Genomic DNA, 17,878 nt, shown 5'->3' on the forward strand with positions numbered 1-17,878 from the left:
GTATTAGCAATATTTTATAAAATAATATTTAGAACAAATTAGATATGTTAACTGGAAATTTTATTAATATCTATTAATTGCTTCTGACTTTCAACAATAATTCAAGTGAGAATAATGAATCCAGGACAAAGCAATACACAATACTTCCTACTATTACATTTTAAAAAGGAGTTCCTGATACTTGCTTGGTTTACATCACCAGCACAGAAACTGCCCCATTAAAAGGTTCATCCTAGAGTGGGTAGGTATAAAATTAACAAAAATGAACAATACCTTGGCTGGAGACAGTCTTGTCTTTATCAATTACTATTACACCCGTGAGTTCTGTTTTGTCTGTATCTGGTAGTGGGGTGTCAGAGGAGATGCAGTAAAACAGAGCACAGATGGGGTCAAATTCAGGATCTGGTTCTAAGTCTCGTCTCGTTCGAGCATGTAACTCCACACTGATTAGGGTAAGATTTTGTATCTGTAAAAGGAAATAAAAATTATGATTTTAGATAACTTTTTGAGACATGTTGAAAGAAATGTTTCCTAAGACTCCAAAGAACTATGTGTAAAATTACAGAAAAAAAATGGCCATAAAGGAGTCATAATTTAATACTCCACAGAAAAAACTAAAGATTTTTACTTTCAATATCAGATTAAATCAATTCATGTTTTTATTTTAGAAACACTGCTTGTGCTATAATTTCTCAGTGACAACATAGACCTAAAATTGTTTCTCTAAAATACATGCAGTGCCACCTCTCAATTTTCTCAACCATTTGAGAAAAAGAATGACTAGTCCAGGTGGTTGGACATTCAAGTCAGAGTCTGTTACCTTTTACTTTCTACCTGGTTAACCATGGTTTCACTTACAGTTTAAAAAGAGAGATGTATTTTCTTTTGAAGCTCTTATTAATTCTCTATTACAAATTTACTTCTGTATGTACTAGGCAAGTTTTTTTTTATAATTTATTTATTTATTCATGGGAGACACAAAGAGACAGAGAGAGAGAGAGAGAGAGAGAGAGAAAGAGAGAGGCAGAGACACAGGCAGAGGGAGAAGCAGGCTCCATGCAGGGAGCCCGATGTGGGACTCGATCCTGGGATTCCAGGATCACACCCCTGAGCTGAAGGCAGACGCTTAACCGCAGAGCCACCCAGGTGTTCCACTAGGCAAGTTTTTAATTATAGTTTTTCCTGAAAATATATCTTAAGAATTATATGGCGTCAACTACCAATAGGTAGATTTTTGCCCATGTATATTTTCTCTTTTAACATATATGCAATAAAATACGTTGCTTTTTATACTTATTTTCCTATGCTAATAAAACTGAGATGTAATCCTTAGTTTTTTTTAAAAAAAATCAAGAAAAAAGCAGAAACTCTGGGTAAAAAAAATAAGACATAGATTGGATTCATGATTACATTACAGCCATCACTGACTGTACTGGTAATGTACATATACCTGGCAATGGAAAACAGGAGACTACTGTTACAGTACTGGTAATTACTGAAATCATATAAATTTAATGAAGGACTGTATTCTGTATTTATTTTGCATGAAGAAATGTAAATACAAGGCTCTCACTAGTGATGGAAGTAGAATTTAGAAAACCTCTTTGGAGGACAATTTAAAAATATCTATCAAAATTAAAAATGGACATATCCTTTGATCTAGCAATTCTACTCCTGAGAATATATCCTGCAGATTTATTCACATGTAGCCAATATTTAGTATGAAGATGTTCATTAAAAATTATATTTCTAGTCTTTTTAATTCATAAAAGACTAAAAACATAAATGTCTATCTGTTGGGGACTGGTTACATAAATTATATGACATCTCATAAAGGCTACATTCAATGGAATACTCTTTATAACCTTCAAAATTTTCAAAAGAATGAACAAGATCTAAATGTCATAATATGGAAAGATCACCATCATACACTGAAAAATGGAACGAGTGGTATGTGTTTATATATACAAAAAGTGTTAAAGCACATGCATAGAAAATTTCTGCAAAGAGACATAAAAACAAAGAACTGCTATACTGCCTTTGGGGAAGGAGACTGCTTAGTCCGAGGTGGCAGGGAAGCTTAATTTTTACTGTAAATCTTTTTGTCCTGAATTCTTTTCCATATATGTGTAATAATGCATGCATTCATTAGTAAATTTATAATTAAGTACTTTTTAAAATGTAAAGAACATTAATTATTCATATATAAATAATAGGAATAAAACAAATATCCACAAATTTACCACTTTCCTTAAATATATACTGCTATTTCTACGTATTAAAAAAAGAAATCAGGGGCAGCCCAGTGGCTCAGCGGTTTAGTGCCGCCTTCAGCCCAGGGCCTGATCGTGGAGTCCCATATAGAACTCCCTGCGTGGAGCCTGCTTCTCCCTCTGCCTGTGTCTCTGCCTCTCTCTTGCTGTGTCTCTCATGAATAAATAAATAAAATCTTAAAAAAAAAATCAAACCAAATAAAATGGGGAGCTGATGGGAAGAACTTTTTTTTTTCAAGATTTATTTATTCATGAGAGGCAGAGAGAGGGAGGGGAGGGGCAGAGACACAGGCAGAGAGAGAAGCAGGTTCCATGCAGGGAGCCTGACGTGGGACTCGATCCCAGGTCTCCAGGATCATGCCCTGGGCTGAAGGTGGCACTAAACCGCTGAGCCACCCGGGGTGCCCAAGAACTTCTACTTTTAAATGTATGCTCTTCATGTTTTTGTTTTTTTTTAAGATTTTTATTTGAGAGCACGAGAAAGCACAAGTTGTGGAGAGGGAGAAGCAGGCTGCAAAATGAGCAGGGAGCCTGATGTGGGCTCAATCCCAGGACTCTGGGATCATGACCTGAGCCAAAGGCAGCCACTTAACTGACTGAGCCACTCAGGGGCCGCAGGTTTAATTTTTTTTTTTTAAACAATAATCACATGTTGATTTGGTAAATAAAAAAAAAGGAAAACCTCTTCCTAAACACAAAACAAAATCCAAAAACAGTTTAGTTAGAAAAGGATGAATATGTGAAAAGACTATGAAGAAGACTGAAGACAATTTCAGGTCAAAAGATTTGTGGAGGTTGATTTATTTATTTAGTAGGTCAAACTGAGCATTCAAATTTTACCTTTCTATTCCTTGATATAAAATGCATTACTGATCTTAGGGGCATTTTTTTTTTTTTTAAAGCAAACATGAAATGAAGAGATGGGGAAGAGATTCACTGAGAGTGACTAAGAAAGAGGTAGGTGACAAAGGGGGATGAAGATTATAACCCTTCTCTTCTGCTCTGAGCATTTATACGCAGAAGAGAGGGAAATTAGCGCAACATAACAGGACACAGAAGAAAAAATGCTATGAACACAATTTCCTAGAAAAAGGAACAGCATACATAGTGCAGACATTTTTGGCTCATTCCCTATGTGACCACCAGGTGACTGGAGTATGCCTTGAGATGAAGGTCTGCATAGGGAAGAATCTCTGAGCAACCCACCAGTCCTCCCAAGTGATTTTAACTTCAGGTGGGCCCATGATCCTCAAAGGGGTTATGTAGAAATAAAGTAAGAGCATAAGGAGAAGATTATGTTCTTCAAATAATTAAAGGATAATTAAATTTAATAAGTCTTTGCTAAGGTCTACCAAGTTTGCTTTAATATATTTATCACAGGATTTTTTTCTTCTAATTTTGGATGTGTACTTCGTAAGATATGTATTCTTGAGTTTATTACTTAATTTATCTAGGCTTCAGGGGATAGTACAGGGCAATGTAGGTATAAAGCAGGAACTAAATGCTGTTGAATGAAAAAATGTTCGAATAATTAGGGAATTAGATTATGTTCCAATCTACTTCTAATAAAGTACAAATCTTAGTTCAAACTTAGGGTAAAAATTAGGACAATATTTCAATTTTTCTCTTAGTCTATGCTCATCCAATCCTTGGAACAGTTTAAGATAGAAATGACTTGAGAACAAAAACACAAAAATTAAAAAATCAACTTTTGTGTTCTAAGGGCAAAGCTCTAACCCAAATGTTCAACAGAAATAACATGAAAGTCACTGTGATTTTAAATTTTCTAGTCGTTACATTAAAAAAAAATTAAATAGGTTAATTTAAAAAGAGTTTCATTTAATACATCTAAAATGTTACCCTTTCAACATGTAATCAATGTAAAAAATTACTAATAGAATATTTTACATTCTTTGTTCCTATTAAGTCTTCAAAATCAGTGTGCATTTTTTACATTTATAGTACATTTCTGGGTCAATGCTAAATTTTTATATGAAAATACCTGGTCTCTATTTAGATACAAACTTTATAATTGAAAAAGTAGTTTTAAATATGTAAGTTGTTCCAAACGTACTGAAAAATTTTCTAATAAAGAAGTGTCAATTTTTAAATCTAAATTATTCAAAATTAAGTAAAATTTAGAATCCACTTCTAAGATGGATAAGGCAAATTTTAAATTCTCAATAGCCAAAAAAAAAAAAAAATCTCAGTAGCAACATCATTAGTGGTAGTCAGCAGGGGTATAAACAATGAACATATTGACTGCATAGATATAAACAATGAAAATATACTCAATTTCTACCTTACTGCCTGTCAAATATATGCTCTGAGGTGTGTTTTCTTTAATACAGATAAATTTTCAGTGACCCTTTCACACATATTCTCTAGTCTACCCTATGACTGATGTGCATTTTTACAAGACGACTACTTCCTACTCTTTGGCATATGGTCTGTGCTGTGAAGGTAACTGGGTTATATGGAGATTATGTGAACAATGAATCATAGCAAATGAATTAGCAAACACTGATGCAGTGAACCAACCAAAGAGAAAATACAAGTAAATATCTCATTTAGGATATTATATAACATCTGAATATAATAATCTCAGAATAACACAGAGTAGTTATAAAAACTTTTCTAATTTTAGCTTCTATAAACCAAATTTCAGCTACAAGATTTGTGAAAATTGTGAAATCACAAAGCAGTCTTAATAACTGATGGCTGCTTTAAAGTTTCTTTATTTTATAGAGATAAATAAAATATTAACAAAATGAAGATTGACAGGTACAGAATTCAATGTATTCCTCCCTCAGTAAATTTTCATACCTGTTCCATAGAATAAGACATGAGAGTTAAGTAGGGTTATGTGTCCTTACTGTTGCAGTTTTACCTCATGTAAAGCTTTTGCCTCCTGTAAGTTTTGTACGCTGACTTTGAAACCATAAGTATTGTTTAAAGATGGTCCATCAATCTGAGAAGTTTCTTTCTTTGGGGTATTTACTGCTGCAAATTGATTCTATTAAAAAAAAAAAACAAAAAAAAAACAACAACACATAGCCAGAAAAAGATAAATGAGCAATCATTTTCTTTCTTTTGATCACTTATTCCTACTTAGATAATCTGCTTTTTGTGTTTAAGTAATACATGATAAACTAATACCATCTTTTCGGGTCCAAGAAGAAACTAAATATTTTAAGAACGTTCTTTTCATGCCAGTAATTCAAGATATCAGAACTGGGTATATGTAAAAATATCTGATATAACCTGTAAGCAAACCGTATATTGATCTTCCAGTTTATAAACCCCAAATAATGAAAATAAGTCTTGTTAGAGAGTTGACATTCACACCACATGAACATTTATCCTGACCTTTCTTGGAAGCATGGCAAAAAAGCAGACAATATATTTGGAACCAGTTTGTTAAAGTTTATAAAAGATTTGAAATTGCGGGTTTGTATTTTACCTTAACTCAACATGTGTCTGAAAGAAAACATTAATCTTGAAGGGCTTAGAAAAAATAGAATATATTTTTTCTTATTTCCAAATCCATTAACCATTTCCCCCAAGTGTTGATTTATGTTCACAACACACTTGTACTTATTTTTTAATATAAATAGCTTGTAATTCAACAACACTGATTTTAAAATGAAAGTTTTAAAAAATTATTTAGTGTTAAAATAGAAATATTGAAACATATTTTATGTGGTTAAAATTAATGAGACATAGCCAATATGGAAGTGATTTCTGTCATCTATTTTTAAGGATACATGTCTAACGTATACTTCTTTTTACATAATCATATATTTCTAAGTATTACCATATTTTTAGTATTTGAATAAAGATATATATGATTTTTCAGTTTCAGTAGTAAATAGTGTTGTTTTCCTTTGCTACTTAGTAAAATGAACTGAAAAAAATCAATGTTATATCTGAGAAAAAAAGTAATAAACCAAGAAAAAGGATATATTTTTGGTGGGATCAAAAATCACTTACTTGAGCTCTGCTGTCATTGGATTGTTCTGATTTTGCCAGTAATCAGTTAATGTATTTGTATCCTCATAATCCACATTTTGGCTATCATATTCACTTTCTCTGTAATATTTGTATTTACATATAAGAATCTTTTAGATCCCAACAACAAAAAAAACTAAAAAAAATTAGGCAATTTCTTGTTGTCTCAAAGATATGTAAATAAAATGATGCAAAAATATAATAAAATTTTTAAAAACTGAGATACAATGTTATCAATTATCTAACTGAAATCTAAGATAAGAATGGATCTTCCATTGAACATTAAATATGTTTAGCTTAGTTACCTTTGCTTGTGTTAAGAGTATTCTTCTAAAAGTGTCAGTATTACTTCCTTTCTTATGACTCAATTTCTGGGTTTTTGGTTCTGTAGAAAGAAAGGTCATATTTAACACATTCATCAAAATTGTCTGCTTTTTAATTTGCTTTTTAATTTTTATCATTCCAAACTCTTGAGTACCATTTGTGAGTACTATCCTATTAGTTCCCCCCAAAAAACTTCATAATTTAAAAATAAAACTAATTCAAATCTCTGATCCCCACCAAAATAACTTTAACATTTTTAAATAAAACATTTCTATTTTAATTATTGAGTTTTATGCCTCAGTTATATCCTAGGCAATCGTTTAACTCATTTATTTACTTATTTATCAAGTATTTATGATGAGGGAAAAATACAGTCTTTTCCCTTATAGGGTCTAGAGTGAGAATCAGATATTCATCAAATGCATACAGGAAAAATAAAATTATAACTGAGATAAGTACAACAAAGGGGAATATAATTAGGAGTTTTTACTAGTCAGGGAGATTAGGAAGGCTTTTTTGTGCTAAAAATCAGAAGAAAGAGTAGTAATTTACTAGGAACAGAGTAAAGATTTTCTGTGATGACCAAGCAAAAGTGAAAACTGCTTCCTAGTCAGAAGGCTAGGATAGAAGTCCAGGTGAGAAATGATGATAGCTTGGCCTAAGGTTGTGGTGGCAGAGGTAGAGAAAATAGTAGATTTGGGTAATTTAGGAAACAAAAGTGACAGGACTTGGTTGGTAATGGACTGGGAACCACAGGATGGGTGGGTGGTGAGGGAATCAGGTGGGTGTTACAAATTAATCCCAAATTTCTGACTTGTGTAACTCAGCAACAGAGAGATGGTGGTACTATTCACTGAAGTAAGGAAAACCAAAAGAGAACACATGGGTTTCTATGTGTGGGCATGTATGTTTGTGTGTATATGAGTACAGTGGGTGACTGGTGGCAGGTGTACAGCTGTGAGATTGTGAATGGAGTTTTAAAAATATTAAGCTCTGCCGTCATTGGATTGTTCTGATTTTGCCAGTAATCAGTTAATGTATTTGTATCCTCATAATCCACATTTATGGGATTGAATGGCTCAGTCAGTTGACATCCGATTTGATTTCGGCTCAGGTTATGATCTCAGGGTCTTAGGATTGAGCCCTGCCACTGGGCTCCTTACTGGGTGTGGAGCCTGTTTCAGATTCCGGATTCTCTCTTTTCCTCCCCTGCCCACCCAAGGGGGGGGAAAAAAAGAAAGAAGAAAATATTGACCTTGTGGTGCCTTTGAGCATTCAAGTAGAAATGCCAAATAGACAGCTAGATTAGAGGTTCTTCTGAGCTAGAAATTTAAATTTGTGAGTTATCTGTAGTAATCCTGTGGACAGGAATTCATTCATTTATGGAGAGAATAAGGCTTCAAAGGAAAGCAAGCAAGCAGAAATCCAGGAGTAAGAGAAAAGCCAAGGGGAGAAGCTCCAAGAAGAAAGGTATGGTTGACAGAAATGGCTGTTTAAAGAGGGCATGTGATGGGAACACCAACAAATATACACTGGCTTTAGTTACATGAAACTTACTGAAAATTTTTACAAGAGCCATACTAGTGGAATGATCGTGGCAGAATCCAGTGCTGAGTGGGCTGAGAAATAAGTAGGAGGTAAAGAAATGGAGTTGTCAAATTACAGAAATCTTTAAGGTATCTGGCTTTGAAGAGGAAGATAAAGAGCAGAAGCTGCAGATATAAGGTCAAAGCAGGTTTTGGTTTTCTTTATATCTTAAAGGGTGGGAGAGACTTGGGTATGTATTAAAGCAAGTTGGAAAATTCAAGTTGAGAAAAAGTAAGGTTTCTGAGAGTTTTTTTTTTTTTTACCCAGAAGGCAAGAAGATAGGAGGGAAGCATAGATAAATAGATTTCAAAGCAGAAAGATTTAAAAAGTTTCCATGTGATAACTGATGACTTTACAAGATATGACCAAATAATAACAACTTCTCATTAGTGGAGTTAAAATTTCATTTAAAAAAAACTCTGATTTTCATTACATGGTCTAATGTTTTCATTTCTAATCTTTGAAAAAGAATTTTGAAGCTTTCCTATTATTTGTAAACTCACCTGTTGATAAAGGGCTCAGGCTACTTGCTTCAGGAAGCCTTTCCAGAAATTTCCTCTGGACAATTGGTGTACTATGAAGGCAAAGTGATTCACATATTCCAGTTCTTGCCCTAACATTAATTGGAGATATCACTAGAGGCTCTAGTGGCTCACTGCTTGGACTTTTCTGTATACCATCTTTTACTGGTTTTAAGAAGTTCTCAATATTCAGGGAATGCAGTTCCTTTACTGGTGATATGGGTCTCTCATCTCCATTTAATATTTTGGAATCTGGGGATGTTGCTTGTTGCCAAGGTGGAATTACTGGAGAATCAGGGGAGCTATAACTAACATAATAGTCGTCATTATCATCATCATCATCATCTTCACCTTTTTCAGGATCATCTGCAGAAGCAACTGGTGGCAGTGTCTGACTTTCACTTACAGTTTGACTACATCCTGTGGTTACGGCTTGTAAAGCAAACTGAGAGTTATCAACATCTTCCTTGGTATGTGCTGTAGTGGGGAGTATATGTGGAGTTGTACTCATTTTTGGAGGCACTACAGGTTTGTCATCTGGGTTAACTGAAGAGCTGAAGTTCTCAGCAGATTTTACAACTCCAGTTGGCTCATTTTTAGACAGTTTCTTGGAACGTTCGTATTCTTCTTTGGCTTGAAGCCATGCTTGAACCAGTTGTCGACTTGGGGCACATTTGCAAGGCATAATCACAATTTTTTTATCTTCAGCCATTTTAGAGCTATTACTTGACCCTTTATTGACCACTGCCTGGCCATTGCGAAGGGGTGACCCTGGTCTTGGATTCTGAGTCATTGCTGAGAATGCTGTTTTCCACAGACGAAGTCCTTCCAAGGAAAAGTCTCCCTCAAACTCAGCCAGATCATTTGGAAGTCGAGTCTCTACCATGAGAAGCCGTCCACCGATCTCCCTATAAACAACATATTTTAGAACAACTGTTTTGTCTCAAAGAACAATTACCAAAATATTTAGCTCCCTATCCCAGAGATTTTCTTAAAGTCGCTTTTGGATTCTTAAAAATGCCCATTTCTTCCCTCTCTATTCCCTTTCCCTATGTGTTTTATGCAGGTAAACTCTCTTTAGTCTTAATATGTTTTTTGTCACAGCTATATGCTACTGATTAATTTCCTTTAGAGGGAATCATCAATACCAGGGAAAAGGTATTTTTTGTTTTAAATTCCCCATGAGGCCTTCTCTTCTTCAAGATGGCACAAACTGATCACATTCTTTTCCTCTACTCAACTTTCCACCGTCACCACATATGAATAAAAACAATGGAAAAATTTATCATTAGAAATTACATCCCTGCATTTATTTTATCTATAGCCTCTCTAAACATTCTCTATAGCTACAGGAGTCTAATAAAAATCAGTCAGTTCAAAAATATCTTTGTACTCCCCCTTCTCCCCTCAAACATTAAAAAAAAAAAATCACACACAATTAAGATAAATTACCTTAATTCTTTCTCCCCTTTACGTGGTAAGGTTTAACACTAACATAAGAACTTTAAGTTGGGAGAGCCCATGAAATACATAGCATAAATGTTGATAATGTATGTGTACCTGGGGAACCACTATTAAAAGGTAGCCTGGTTTAGTTTTCAATAGTTATTAAGTATCAAACTAAACCTCTTTCTCTAACATATATCCACTGGCACGATTTCTGTCTCCTGTAGCAAGAGAAGTCTACTTCTTTTTCCTTATGGTACCTCTTTCATGGATATAAAGATGAGTTCTTAGTTTTTTTCAATTACTTCTCCTAGGGCATGTTTTTTCCAAACATCCTCGTCATTCTGTACATAAAACTCAATGAACTAGATTCACGTTTTCTGATTTGGAGCTGAATGAAGGGTTGCCACAGTTCCTTTTCCCCTTTACGTGGCAAGACTTTGGTCTTTATTAGCTAACTCCGTAAGTAAAATCTAGCACCTTTCCTGCACCTACCTTCCACCTATATGAAAAATTAGAAGCAGAATTATCGTTACTAAAGAAAATGAGTACATGTTATGGGACACAGCCAACTCTAATATCAATTATACAGAGATCATAATGAAGTAAAAAATAACAAAGATTGGTGAGGTGTGGTAAATTTAGCTCTCTCAAATTTTGTCAGCAGCGTGGTAATTGCTATAACTCATATCATAATATATATCAAGTGCCTTAAATTTTTTAGTAATCCTACTCCTAAGGCTATATGGAAAAACTGCCAAAATACAAGAAATGTTTCATAAAGAAAACAATAATCACATAATTATCTATTGTGGCAGAATAGGGAACAAACTTTGTCCAATAATATATACATATGATTGTTATGTAGTCATTAAAATGTTTCAAGAAACTCATACATTTAGTTATTCATTCATTAAACTCATTCATTAAACTCATACATAATAAGTGAAAAAATCTACATAAAATACTATTACTGTAGTAAGATCACAAAATAAAAACTATACACTTAAAAAAATTAAAAAACACATTAAAATATTAAGAGCAGTTGTTGTTAAGTAGAGAAATGGCATGATTTTTATTCTTTTATAGCTCCTAAATTTACTGTACTGATTAAATAGTCTTGTATGAAAAACTGTTTTTCAAAAATAATGACTATCATCCTTTTATTTCAGCTGCAGGAACAGTCTCAAAGTTGGACAATAACTAACAGCAACACAGTTAATGACTAACACATGGCAAGTTAACAGAGAATTAAAAATTAGATGTGTAAGGCCAAGGCAGAAAAAATAGTTCAATTAAAAAATATACCATAAGCACTACTGATAAAGCCAAAACCCCCCAAATAATGGAAATTAATGTCTAAGGAATAGACATTCATACAACCTGGAGTTAAATAAAGAGAAAGAGTCCAATTTGTGTTAAAAGATCACATATAGGTACTAAACAAAATAAAACAAAACTGTAAAACTGTGTATTAGGAAGGGCAGGGAGGAAATTGTCTTCAAGTTTTTAGAGGAGGAAACTTCTACCCTATATTTCCTGATCACTTTTTCTCAACCCCTTCTTAAGCAGACTCCTACAAGAATTACTGCTGATCTGCTGGGTAAAAACCTGGCATTCACTGTGTCTTTTTTACTAGGATCAGGAACATGGTGCTGCTGAAGGGTAGTGTACACACATCGTATGGTTTCTTGCTTTAGCTGTCTCTTCATATCTCTTCCATCATTTAGACTAAGTTAAGTCGGCCTCCTCTGCTTCTGACTGGATGGCTGAAATGAATTGCCCTATCCTTGCAACTGGTTAGGTAAATGAGATCACAGACACAGGGGGGCAGGAACAAAAATCATCACTTAAACGACCTGGATTAAGTCATGTTCCCTAACTTAGTTCCTATCAGTTACGTTTTACCTTGGTGATGCAAGAGGTACAGAACACCTACTTAACTACTGGTTTATAAATAAACCAGAACTGATGCCTTTGCATTTTGCTATTGGCTGTGTGTGCGTGTGTGTGCGTGTGTGTGTGTATGCATCTGTCTGTTGCCTCTCTGAAAAGATTCTTTAAAAAAAAAAAAAGGAGAGATAAGGGGAAGTGAAGTCCATCTTGCATCCCTAATAATTCTACAAAATAATAGTAACAATATGATTGAAGATGTGGCAACATGAATAGAAAGTGATGTATTCTAATACAAATTTAAAATAATCTTCATTTAGAGATATAGCATAGAAGTACTTAAAACATGTATGCTCATTTTCAAACATGTTTAAAAAATCAAGTTCTTTTGAAAACCGTAAAAGTTTACAATTTTAGAAACAAATATCATTTTAAAAACAATAAATGTACTTTTCAAGTATTAGGACATCCTTCTTAATCTGGCATCATGTCACAGTGAGCACCTGCATCTCTCATCCTTAATGCTGACACAGTGTTAAGAGTAGACTAAGACCAACACTCATCAACTTAAAGTTCTCACCATCCAGCTAGTTTGTGAATTTTCCCAAAAGTCCGTAATTATGAACAGCTTTTACAACAATTTACCTATAAATACAGTCTATTACAGCCAGAAAACTAGCAGTTGGGTACCAGTGTTACATTCATTATAGTTATTCAGAGTGACTCAAAGGAAAAAATAATTCTGATTACCTGGGCTTTTCTGGTACATCTGAAGGATTACTGCAAAATGGTTCCTGGTAAATAGTTTCTGAGAGGTCATGATCCAACAAAGTTGCCATAATTTCTTCCCTACTTGGTGGGGACATAAGTGGTTTCAGAATGTGAGCAGTTCGAGGGGTGAAACTGCCGTTTTTAGATTGTGAGGGAGAGCTGGTAGACCTTGGGGAGCTATCAGGAGTTGGTGTTAACATATCATTGTTTCTGGACACATACAATTCTAAATCTTCAGAGGCTGCATCCACAAGTTCACCATCAGGGGACGATAGTATTGTAGTAAAAGAGGTATTGACTGAGTCAAGAGACTGTTGCATCTCTTTTCTGGTATGACCTTGAATCCAGTCTGAAGTACCTGGCTGTGAGAGGCTAAGAAACACTTCTTTGCTTACTGAACTCCTATTCAATCTGGACTTTTCATTTAGACAATCCTCTGCCTGCTGGACACAGAAAGAATCCATTATTGAATTAGAGCGAGTTGTTAGAGGATGAAAGCTACTTTTCCACTGGTTATGGCGATGATTCTCATTGTTATCTATGGATGATTTCTCAAATAGTTCAGGACTTAAAGTACTAGATCTAATCCACGAGGTTGAGTCGGAGGCATGATGTTTGTCTTCATCACACTTCTGGTTATCATGACTTAAAAACTCATTTTTTTCTATAGCTTGTCCTGGGAAAAGATCCTGAACTGCATCACTTAGGAACTTCTGAGGCAAATTCTGATCAGCTGGGACAAACTGACTTCCAGAATAAAAACTACAAAATCCAGTTTGACCTATTGTATTAATATCAAAATTATAATTATGTTCAGGAGACAAGCTATCTTCAAGTGAATAACAACTCTCAAAACCTGGATCTGAAAAAAAGATGGGACTATCATCTGATAGAGAATTATCCAACTGGACAGAGTTTTGTAAATTTAGAGAGTCTACTTTAATAAGTTTGGGAATTTTTTCTTTAGGTTTCGTACTTCTTGGAGTTCGAGGTTTTCTTGAAGATGTTACTGATCGTGTTCTTTTAACTGTTTTGTTTTGCTCGAGGGAACCAGAAATATTTTTGTTTGGTTGATGTTTATTAGATAATGGGTCTTGCATAATATTTGCATTTTGTGCTTTCTGCTGTCTTTTCTGTAACAATTCTTTTAGAACTGCCAGTCCAGACTGGCCTTCACCAAATGCTGAAGGTGTTGACACATTTCGACTTTTACACTGAGAAAGTGCTTTGGTTTGTGAAATTGCTTCTGACAACGACCTCTGTTTTACCCTTTCAGGTTTAAAATTTGACATATCTAAAATAAAGCCCCTTTGTTTTTGCTCCCATGCTATTTGTTTGATTGGACTTCTTAAGGAAGTTACAAAGCAATTATTAGGCATTTGGCTTTCCTCTGCAGCTGCATTTCCTGGAGAACAAGTTTCGTTGTGCTTTGACTGTTCTGACCCGCACACAATCTGCTGCTGACTGTCTTTGCAATGCAAAAAATTAGGGGCATATGCCTGGTCTGGCTTTGATTCTAAAGAATTACGATATTCATTTAACTTTCCGATAGATGACAAATAGTTTTTTTGTGTATTTGCATTCTCTTCTGTCTTTGGAGATGTTATACCCGAAGATATCTGTGTATTCTGTGCTACCTGAGACAAGTGGTTGGAAAGATCAAATATATTTTTTTGAATCAAGGTTGATTCCTTTAGAGTAAACATAGCACTTTGATTATGAGACCTCTGAACATTAATTTTTGAGATTCCAGGTCCCAAAGAACTACAAACAACTGATGAATGCAAATCATCCCGTGAGCTGGGGAATGTTTGCAAATCTACAGGCTTCTTGCTTTCTAAAAAAGAAGAAAAGCAGCCAGACAAATTCTGTTGTGCATGAATTCCAGTGGGCAGGGGAGCAGAAAGGGGATGATCTATAGTAGAGCCCATTAGTGACACATCTTTCTGTTTGAAAAGTAGTTGAGAGCCTCCAGAACTATTTGAGGTCTCAGACACATTCTGATGTTTCAGCACAAACTTAACTTCAGCACCAGGCTGAGATTTTATTTTTTCATCTTTAATTGTTATATGCTTTCTTGACATACCTTTCTCATTTGTTTTTTGTTTCTGTTTTGCTCTCGGTTTCTTTTTTCCATCATCTCCTACTTTATTTGTCTGATTTCGTTTGTTCCTTTTCTTAGTAACTACAGAGGGATTAACAAGTTTAGTTTTCGATTTCTTAACCTGCGCTCTTGCTCGACTATTTTTTTCCACACGAGAATTAGCAGTCTTGTTAATACATGCATTAGGACCCTTAAAAAGCATTGTTTCTTTATCTACAGCAGCCATCATTTCTTCAGCTCTTGGATCTGTGGGAGACCAGCAGCGAGGGGGAGAAGAATTTATGGGACTTGTGCTTCTTTCAGAAAGAAAACCTAGTTTAGACATAACATCACTATAATTCAAGTCACAGTCTTCGGTTTCAGCGTTGTAAGATGGTGAGGGAGGAGACAGGATAGCATGTGATCGTTTTCGCCTAAAAGACAAAGTTCTTTTAATATTTTCACTATTTGTCCTTTGTTGCTTACCAGTTTTTTTCTTAGCAGACTTATGTTTTGATTTTCTTCTGTGACTTTTCTTTGGTGTTAGTGGATAAATGGGATATTTGGTTGCAGGAGAGTCAGGAACTTTTGGCCAAAAATCCTTCAAAGGTGCAAGCTTCTTATACAGTTCCATTTTTTCCTCTGTCAATATAACTTGTTTTTCTTTAGAGTCTATTTTTCCTAGCTTCACAAGCATATTTTTTCTCCCTCTAAATCTGTTAATAATAATATACTTTATGATGACAGGGGGTAGCTTTTTAGACATTTTTCTTCGTTTTCGAGATTTGAGAGTTCCATCTAAACTTTCACCAATTTCCATGGAATGAGGTAGGCTAATTTTTGAGTTGTGTGTTACAAAACTTGATTCACTATCTTCAGTCTCATAATTTACCTTGCGTTTGGCTCTAAGTGTATATTTATTTCCATACAATCCAAAGGACTGCTCAGTTTCTAAGGTTCCATCTCCAAAGTGACAGTCTATAAAACTGTCTATGGGTGTTTTATTTTCAAAAGCTCCGCGGGTGACTTTAATTAAATCACTGGCCAATACATTATCCTTCTCAGGATTACTATTACAAGGATTATTTTGTATACAATTATCTTTTGTGGATACAGTCTCACTAGTTTTGGTAGAAGTCTCTTGATGACCTATAAGCTTCTTTTTATTAATTTTTAACCGGGACTGTTTACTGCTGGGTTGTAGTTTGTATGTGACAGGAGAGAGTTTCTGTGGTCTACTCAGACAGTTAGATAGAACAACACTGGGAAAAAACATATAATGTGCTGCTTGCTGGCTGAGGCTTGGCTTTTCTGTTTTATGTTCCTGAAACTCTTCATATCTAATTTTAAGTTTATTTAGCCCACTTTCATCAGCAATGCTATCAAGAGAATGTACCATAGTTCTATTCTCTCCTGAGCATGATAGCAATTCACAATTTTCAGTTAATGATGAAGGGAATAAACTATTCAGAGCTGTGCTGTTTCCTTTTTCATTTCCTTCAGAGGGTAATTTATTTTTTGGATGACTTAGGTCAGAAAAGTTGAAAGAATTTTTGCCCAATGTATTTTCACTACTATGACGGTTCATGTGTATAAAAGGGGTATCCTTATCAATTTTTCTAATATTCGTATACTTTCTACTTGGTACTTGTCTTGGAACAGATGGAATATCTTCTTCGTAATCAAAAATACTACTTTCACAGGAAGATACTGGGAGGATATCTTTCTTACTACTTTCTTTATGAGAGTTTTCTGAATGGACAGAACTGCTCAAAGATCCAGGGTATTTCATAGAGTAAGTGCTTTCATTCGTAAAAGAAGCAACTGAATGATCTATACATTTTTCTATGTTGTTTGGCTGTGGAAGGTCTTCAATTAAATCTTCCTTGTTCAAAACATGGGAAGAAAGGGCACTTGTGTGTTTACACTGAAAGGTAATCTTAGCAGAAGATGGGGGTTCTAATGTAGCAGCATCTTTGTGAAAGATGGAAGGTTTTACTGATAGCTTGCTCGTTGCAATCACAGAAGAGTGGGTCCTAGAATTTTCGTTGTTCAATGGATTGTCTGAAATGGGGAAAAGAATTTATTTCACTTATGTACTTTTAATTTTTAAAATATTTTCCCAACTATCACATGAATGAAACTGTATGAAATTAAGTTTCTATATTTAAAATGGTTATCTCAACAAAAAGGTCACTCCTATCATTAACATAGTAACTCAATCTAAAATAGTCAAGAGTCAGTTACACTTGATTATTACTCATTATTTTAATTACATATTCCTTTGATCAGAAATAAATTATATTAGGGGTGCCTGGGTGGCTCAGTTGGTTGAGCATCTGACTCTTGATTTCAGCTCAGGTCATAATCTTAGGGTCCTGGGATGGAGCCCTGCATCAAGCTCTGCATGGAGTGTGGAGCCTGCTTGAGATTCTCTTTCTCTCCTCCTCTTGCCCCTCTCCTCCTGCTCATGCTCTCTCTCTCAAAACAAAAAATATTTTTAAAAAAGAAATAAATTGTGGGGATCCCTGGGTGGCGCAGTGGTTTGGCGCCTGCCTTTGGCCCAGGGCGCGATCCTGGAGACCCTGGATCGAATCCCACATCAGGCTCCCGGTGCATGGAGCCTGCTTCTCCCTTTGCCTGTGTCTCTGCCTCTCTCTTTCTGTGACTATCATAAATAAATAAAAATTAAAAAAAAGAAATTGTATTAATATTCAGTGTCTTTGTGAGGAACAGGGAAAAATACTATCAGCTTGAAAAATTTTCATAAAATATGCTTCTTTGTATTATCACTTCAAATAAGCTGAGCATTTTTTCAACTTTTTATTTAAATTCCAGTTAGTTAACATTTGAGCCTATTTCTTAGTTTCTTATGCTACTTAAACATTAACATGATAAACTATTTAAAGTTTATGAAGTTTTAAATCAGTGATTTACAAATGTTATCCTCTTAGAAATGAGAAATAATC

The 17,878-nt window shown here is 34.6% G+C and overlaps 1 protein-coding gene across 5 annotated transcripts in view; it reads right to left on the reverse strand.

The window, feature by feature from the left end:
* REV3L (REV3 like, DNA directed polymerase zeta catalytic subunit) overlaps nt 1-17,878 on the reverse strand; it is a 177,297-nt gene that overhangs the window by 64,345 nt on the left and 95,074 nt on the right. For all 5 annotated transcript variants that reach the window (XR_007401373.1, XR_003135812.3, XM_025444798.3 and 2 more), the window contains exons 13-17: nt 12,806-16,973; nt 8,699-9,624; nt 6,590-6,669; nt 5,164-5,289; nt 274-466 (exon numbers count right to left, since the gene is read on the reverse strand). Coding sequence is in view for 3 of the 5 variants with exons in the window: in XM_025444798.3 (XP_025300583.1) it covers nt 274-466; nt 5,164-5,289; nt 6,590-6,669; nt 8,699-9,624; nt 12,806-16,973 (5,493 nt within the window). In the remaining 2 variants the exon portion in view is untranslated. The remainder of the gene's footprint in view (nt 1-273; nt 467-5,163; nt 5,290-6,589; nt 6,670-8,698; nt 9,625-12,805; nt 16,974-17,878) is intronic.

Source organism: Canis lupus, chromosome 12 (genome assembly GCF_003254725.2).
Source record: "Canis lupus dingo isolate Sandy chromosome 12, ASM325472v2, whole genome shotgun sequence".
NCBI lineage: Eukaryota > Metazoa > Chordata > Mammalia > Carnivora > Canidae > Canis > Canis lupus.